The sequence below is a fragment of the Anarrhichthys ocellatus genome, unplaced genomic scaffold, assembly GCF_004355925.1.
Source record: "Anarrhichthys ocellatus isolate YVR2014 unplaced genomic scaffold, GSC_Weel_1.0 scaffold1, whole genome shotgun sequence".
NCBI classification, from domain to species: domain Eukaryota; kingdom Metazoa; phylum Chordata; class Actinopteri; order Perciformes; family Anarhichadidae; genus Anarrhichthys; species Anarrhichthys ocellatus.
The window spans coordinates 10,079,832-10,087,837 of NW_022280031.1; the positions used below are offsets into that span (position 1 = coordinate 10,079,832).

General features: G+C 41.5%; 1 protein-coding gene across 2 annotated transcripts in view; it reads left to right on the forward strand.

Moving 5' to 3' along the window:
• Window positions 1-8,006, forward strand: part of LOC116392659 (arf-GAP with coiled-coil, ANK repeat and PH domain-containing protein 3-like) — a 45,182-nt gene that overhangs the window by 21,883 nt on the left and 15,293 nt on the right. For both annotated transcript variants that reach the window (XM_031864388.1, XM_031864460.1), the window contains exons 2-4: window positions 1,384-1,441; window positions 5,277-5,396; window positions 5,933-5,986. In XM_031864388.1, the coding sequence (XP_031720248.1) occupies window positions 1,384-1,441; window positions 5,277-5,396; window positions 5,933-5,986 (232 nt within the window). The remainder of the gene's footprint in view (window positions 1-1,383; window positions 1,442-5,276; window positions 5,397-5,932; window positions 5,987-8,006) is intronic.

Sequence of the window (8,006 nt, forward strand, 5' to 3'; positions counted from 1 at the left end):
CCCCCCCCCCCCCCCCCCCCCCCAGCTGTGGTCTTCTTTTAAGCAGAAATAGATTGCGTCACAACTTTTACAAATAAACTAGCTGAGAAGGTTGCTTAATTGTTTATATGTTCTTCCTCTATTTCTGCTAAGATGTATAAGATCAGCTGTCAGGGTGTTTTCAGATTGTTAAAGAGTTGGAGACGAGGGTGGGGTTGAGATTGTGTGATGAGATCATCGTTTTGGGGCTACGATCGACATGTTCCAGCACATGCAGGGTGTGACGCTGATCCTTGGCTCGTCCCGTCTCCAATAAGCTCCAGATGATCCTGGAGACAAATGAGTTCATACTTATTTGTTTGAGGAGACATTATGTTTTGTTTGTTTTTTTGACAGAATTACGTTTGAGCCTAATGTGCTTTTTTCTTCTTCTTTGGTGTAAATTTTGAAATAGAAAGACCCCAAGTACAGCCTCTGTGGCCCACATATAAGGAGTTACCATAACAGCTGGCTCCCCGGCTCTACTAGTCCATGTTGATGGGTCCTTGGGCAAGACATTGTGGTGTATGAATGGGTATGAATGGTTAGTTAGAGTCCTGATGGGCAGGTGACACCTTGCATGGTAGCCCCTGCCATCAGTGGATGAATGGGTGTGAATGGGGGAATGATGATGTGTGTTAAATCGCTTTGAGTGGTCGGACGTGTATAAAAACGCCATACAAGTACAGTCCATTTACCATTTACCCTGTAAATGTGTCTTCTTGTGTGTGTGTCTGCCGAGCAGGTTCCTCCAGGATTATCCGTGTGTGTGTGTGTGTGTGTGTGTGTGCTCTTGCATGCTAATGGAAGGAGACCCCCAGCTTCTTGCCCACCGAAACCACCTGACACACACTCACACACACACCCTGCTGATTGTCTTCATATTTAGTGTAGATTTAAAAAAAACAGACATAAAATAACACCTAAACCTGGAGTACTTTAATGCATTATTGTTATTGTTGTTTATTAAATTAGAAGTTGCTGGTACCCAATATAAAACCTTCTGTGTTGCCGTGGCCTCTTTTAACCGCTCACCTCATAGATACTAAAGTACCACTCTATATGTCTCTGCATGATGTCATTCATTGATTTTGCTGCTCAGCCGTGGCCACTAATCTTTCAGAGTGATGCCTTTGTCGATCCAGTCATTAATGTTCGAGTCTGTGAGGCTGTGATGTGTGGTTTCTGATTGCAGCTTGATTTTCAGTTGAGGTAAAAAAAAGCAGAGACTGTAAACGCTTGATGGGTTGGCTCATGCTTGAATGCACATAAGTACGGTACAATATACTTTTACTGGTTTGTACAGAGTCTGGCATTTAAAAGAGCAGATCTGATTAACTGTGTGGCTTTGTGTTCTCTCTGCAGGGCCGGCATTGATGATGTGGAGACAGACGTGGTGGAGATTGAGGCAAAGCTCGATAAGGTATGAACCATGCAAACACGTTACTTCTCTGGACTGTGCTGCTCATTAAAATGTCAAATCTGACCGATATACTGAGTGTGTAATGCGTGACATTTAACTGGTGTTAAATTGGGTTTCTTCCACCATGTTTCTAATGAAAATCACAAACAATGACCTTATATTGCACATTGTTAGAACACTAAAAGAGCAACGTTTTGGATTTGATTCACATTGTTTGAATGAAAAACGCCACCAGGTGACGTTGCCTATTAACAGTTTTTTTGTTTTAGCTAGTGTGAAACTGATTATAGAGCCTTTTGTCTGTCTGCCTGTCTGCGTGTACCTCTGTCTCGCTGTTGCTCTCTCTGTAATTGTGTTTCTCTTTTCATTTTTTTATATCTGTCTGTCTTTCTCTCGCTCTCTGTTATCTAAATGCCAATGCTATTTAATCCAGGAAGCACTGCAGACTTGAGTTATTATATTTAATAGGTTCATGCGCTGCTAGATAACACACACACACACAGACGCTCGCGCGTTGGTGCTTGTGCACGGTAAACACACTGAGGAAACACTGATTAATGTCACAGAGGCAGGTTTATATTCTGTAGTATGAGAACAGCCCTTATCTGAGCATGTGATGTCTTTGTTTCTCCTGCTTATACAATAGCAATACAACAACAGCTAATTATTATTTGTTAGTATTTGTAAGATATGAAATAAAGCTAGCTCATTTAAGACCCACCACCGTGGAGACACCATATTTTTAAGGTTTCAGTTACTGTGGAATTCATTGTACTTGGATTATTTTCACATTATTTAGTGATACATATAGTACACGTTGTACACTAGCAGTCTGCCACAGTTCTACATAGTACTAGCAGAACATGATATGGATTAGCTGCACTCACCTAAACAAAATCATGATGAAAAATAATAGTTTAATTTGTTAATGGTAAACTAGATAATGGAAATTAGTTTCTTAGATAATCATTGCCAGATAGTATTACTTCAAAGGCTTCCAGGATGTAAGACCAGCAAGAACTGTCTCCTAAGAAGCAGATAAACTGTCTTTAGATAACCTAATAGACGTGTTACTCAGAGAGCATTTAGAGGACGAGATCGCGTTAATGTAGTTATGTGTTGGCCGCACCTTCTTTCCTCTTCTATCTCCCTTTCTCTCCGTTTGTTTTGTAGGTTTTTTTCTCGTCTTGCTCTACTCGTGTCCGAAACAATCTGCATCTTCTCATCAATAATATGTTTAAATCAAGGTCACTTACAAGCATACAGTCCATCTTCATCTGCAGCCGGTAGATAATAAACACAGATTCATGTCCTTTGTTAGGTGATAAACTGGTTATTTAGATGATTGTGACATTTTCTTGTCACTGCAGTCTATCTCAGGTTCATGAATAGGTCCACCTTGTTCAAACCCCATCTCTTAAATTAGTGAACCAACAGGCGACACTTTGGCATTTCAAACAAATGTCCATTCCCCCACCCAGTCACACACACACACATACACACACACACAGATTATTCCTGCCCCCAATAGGTCAGGAGCCTCCGTTGAACTTTGAGCTCCATTTGAACACCATTGAAAGATGACCAGGGTGGGAGGGGGGTTTCCTTCAGGGTGATTTGTTCTGTTCAGCAGGGGTCCTCACACTGCTCGGTTAGGGTCCTCTGAAGCTGCCTGAGGACATTCTGGCAGCAATGAAGGCACTTAGAGGAGGACATTTATGACATTGATGACAGCTGAACCTGCCTGCGGTGATGTTGACTGTTGTGACCGGTGTGAAAACTGGTGTGAAAACACAACAATGCTGATCATTGTAATGCTTTCAACCCCTGCTTGCTAGATTTTGCAGTTTACTAGTGTACTGGATTAAAGTATTTCTACCACAAACCATAATTTGCAAAACCGTCACTGCGATAGACAATTCATAATTTTCCCCAAAACGTAAAATGCCTATTGCACACCTCATTGACCTGCGGGACCTCTGAATTTCACAGTAACTGTTTTGGTCAATTTATTTACAGGGCAAGGTCGGTCATGTGGTACCAGATGTGGCATTTTGACTTCGAGTGGACCCCTGTGGCTCTTCCAACCCATTTATCAACAAATCCTGACACATATACTGTGCCTTTAATGGCCGAGCTCAGACCCTTGGGGCTCTGTATAGCACATGATGAGATCAGATTCCCACATATTGGCAAATTTGATGGCAGATTTGTTGTCAGACGAGCCTGGGAGCAGCAGCAGCAGGCCAGGAATCATGCTGCCTTGTCCTTTAAATTCATAATAGCGTCAATCATGTACACGTGAACGTAAACATGTATACTGTGTGATGCACATCACATAATCTACACAGTGTGCACACTGTACATTTTGCAAATCACACATGCACACATTTGGAGCCAGCTGCTCGTTTCAGCAATGCTCACATATGTATTACAACTGTTATTTTTTAGTCACGTTGTCGTAGATCGTGCTGTTATCGGTCCTCCCTCTCTGGTTTCTCATCTCTGGCCCGTCGGCTACCCAGAAAACCGCACTCACTTAGCACCAACCTTGGGAACTCCTGCACCAAATTTGATAATTAAAGGTTTTTTGCTCTCTCTCTTCTGCATAACCCCTCACCAACACACACACGTGTTGATCCTGTACTCCACATCAGCTGCATCAGTGTGGTGGTAATGACAGTGTACCACTCTGTAGCTTATCATATAACCCGTAAAGAGGGAAAGTGCAGCGGTTGCCAGTTCATGTGGTGTTTAAAAGACTACATGCCATTGCTATGAACTGTCTGCACCTGGTAATATATTATTGTATATTAATGTTTACAATTACATTTTTGCACATTGTAATTGTAATTGACACATGGCTGGGTCTGAACTCACAGTATGTGCACTGTCTTACTTTATGATGTTTTATTTTACTGCCTAAGTATGAAATGGCCTCCCTTCATAGTGATTTTTTGTCATGCAACATGGATACCAATGTCGGGGGGGTCTCTTTCCTCCACCACGTCGGTCCAGACTAAAATACAGTAGCTCAACTATTAGATGGTTTCCTTTCAAAATCTGTACAGACACACATGGTCCACAGTGGATGCCACAAACGTTGATGCCTTCACTTTTACTCTAGCGCCAGCATGAGGTTGACATTTTTTGGTTTTGCATGAAATGTGGTATATATGTTCATTGTGGCCAGTAGATGCTCTGAATTTTCTTTTTGTGCCATCAGAAGTCAAAGTTTTATCCTTACCCTGTGAAATCTTTTAACATTTACCTCATGGATCGGCATGTCATTTTGTTCATGGCTTCTACGTGATGTATCCGACATATTTTGGTGATCTTATGACTTTTCCTCTAGCGCCACCATGAGGCTGATATGTCTCAACAACTATTGGATGGTGAAATTTGTGTTCAAACATTTATGTTCCCCTCAGGATGAATTGTAAATATTTGGATGATCCCTTCATTTTTCATTTAGCGCTATCATCAGGTTATTTGCTGTCAGATTTGCAGGTGCAGATTTACAGATGATATTGATCAAAAAATTGACTTTTGCTTTTCTATCAGAATGCTTAATAAATACTACATTTTCATTTGGATAGCAGACACACTAGCTTCAACAACGCCTGCATTGGCCTTGATTCAACCAAGAGGATTATTCTAAATTTGAGCATCCTCGTGGATACTGAATGTGACCAAAAATGATTTTGATACACGCTATCACTGTAACTATTAATATCCCTGCATGGCACTGTGTAAAACATGTGACTCTTTAAATAGACAATGTGTTTGTTGTGTATTTGAAGTGATTATTTTTGTGTTTCTCCGTTCCCACTAGCTGGTGAAGCTATGCAGTGGGATGATCGATGCCGGCAGGGCCTACGTCAGCGCCAACAAGCTCTTTGTTAACGGAATCAAGGATCTGTCCCATCAGTGCAAGAAAGAGGAGATGATATCGGTGAGCGGAGGTTGCACTTTCTTTAAAACTGAATTCAAATCTGTACATTCACTGAGGAGTATTTTAGGGTCAGCATCTTAGCAAATGATTGCTGGGACATTCCTGTGATTCTCCACATGAATATTAACAGTAGAGCAGCATAAACAGTATCGTCCAGACAGAGTTATCCAGCTGTTTTAAACATGACAGATGTGACCACATGCAGGCAGGAGATGTGTATGCTGATAGTTTACATGGCTGGAAGCAGAGACATCTGAAACCTGCTTTATGGTTTTCTTCTAGGAAAACATTTGGACTAGATTTCCGGTCAGTACGGGTGTCGCCTTGGTAGCTTTAGGTGAAGCAGAAGAGACATAATTGTTTCTCAGTCGATAACCATTTAAGGTTAAGCTTAGGTGTACATCACATCTTGTAGACAGTTTAGAAGACTGTTTTTTAGGGATTTTACATTATGTATTATGTGAAAAAGAAGTGTATGTTTATATAGAAAGCTGTGTAATTACATTATATGTGTGTGTGTGTCTTCAACATTGAAGGAATGTCTTGAAAAGTGTGGAGAAAGCCTCCAGGAGATCGTCAACTACCACATGGTAATACACGCGCACACACACACACACACACACACACACACGCGCACACACACTAGTTTTAGCCAATGGCGAGAGGTCGAGGTAGAGTGTTGTTCTGACACGCCCAGGTCCTCTTGGCATGTTAACGTCTTTCAGACATCCAGTCCCTCCTGGGTCCAGTGTTGCAACACACACCCCCACACACATGCGCACACACACACCACACAATTTAACTGTGACCTCTCTCTGTGACGGTGAATCTGTACACACAGGCCAGTCCATATGCGTGTGTCTGATTCAAAACACATGTGTTGGCAGATGTGTACGGCAGCTATAGTGCACAAATATTCACTCACATACAAAGCACACACACACACACACATACAGGTTCATATGACTCTCTCCTCATGACTAAGTGTGATTAAGAAATGTCTTTTTCTGGGAATCTGCGACAGGTCTGGGAAGCCTAAAGTCAGTTTTAAAATTAAAGAGATACTATGACATTAAATAGTTGGAATTCATACACAATGACTTCACAGCTCATGCACGAGTGACTCTGTCTTTCATTTTACGACACTAATAATGAGGCAATATGTGAGAGTGTGTGGAGTTTTGAGGTATTTGCCTCTCCATGCCTGTGCATGTGTGTTTGTGCGTCAGCAAAAGAAAAGGTGAAAGTAGTATAGGAACAGTGGAAGAGGGAACATGAGGGAGAGAAGCAGGGCTGTGGGATGAATGAAGGGCAGAAAGGAATGAAGAGAAAAGATTAGAAAGAGAGGCACTTGCAACAATCAACAGGCTCTACAAATCCAAGTTTTCCCTGTTGGACACATCTTTCATGATTTAAATTTTTAGGGGCATGGCATCATTTCGGTTTCATAACAAAATGCCGTTCTGCTGAAGTTTTGAATTAAAAGCTTGTAAGCTATATACATATATAGGACTTCAATACTCAGACATATACTGTATATGTTTTCTAACAGAGACCCTAATAATTAAGCTGGCACCAGATACACTTGTTGTTATCCTTTTCTTTGGTTTGTTTGTTTTCTTATCACTCATTTTTCAAGCCTGTTTAACCCCCACCATCATTAGATATTCCAGGAAAATGCATCATTTGGCCATGCTTAGAGGCTACTGGCTGTGTTGTTGTTTTTTGTCACCTCCTGTTTCTCTTCCACTGCCCCTCAACCACTGCTCCATCCATCCTCCTCTTATACCATCATCTCCACCCTACACTCACTTACCCTTCACCACAGGCCTCCCACTCATCCTCTCTAACATCCAGGAATTACACTAATAGCTTGTATGGCAGACAGTATGCATGAGGTGGTGAAGGAAGGGAAGAGAAAGACATAGTGAAAGGGAATCTGTCTTTGTTCGACCACCCACTGATACTTAGTTCTTCACTTTCTCTGCTCTCGTCAGACACAAAAGAAGCCAAATCGAACAGGAAAGTTAATCTCCCTTTAAAGCACAAAATAAGCAAGTGTTTACTTTCAAACATACATAATTCCTACCCTAATAGAAACAACGGTTCTCTGCTGATACAACCACACCGTTGCATGGGCTGTGAACTGTTCATTTGAACTATATTTTTCCTTCTTGCGTTGATAATATATTGCGCAGGAACAAATAGATAGGACTTGTAGAGAGGGACTGCAGGTGCGAAGACACGTATAAATGAAGCTGACTGACCACTTGTAACTCCACCACAGTGTGGCAGCCATTTAAAAAGGGGGACAGCAGGTGATTTATATTCCCGCAATGAGTGCAGTGTACATTTGTGAAAACGTGTGTACTGCCATCGATAGCAAGAAATCAGAGTACCAGCATGTCAAGTCATTATATTGAGACATACACACACACACACACACACACACACACACACACACACACACACAAATCCTGCAATTCTCAATGTGTATGTTCTTTAACTGGGGATTGCTTTAGAAAATTTAATCCACAGCCTACCAACAGTAATTGTTGCTGACATTGTTTCAATCACAATCTAATCCAAATGCATTGGGTGTGCGTGTGT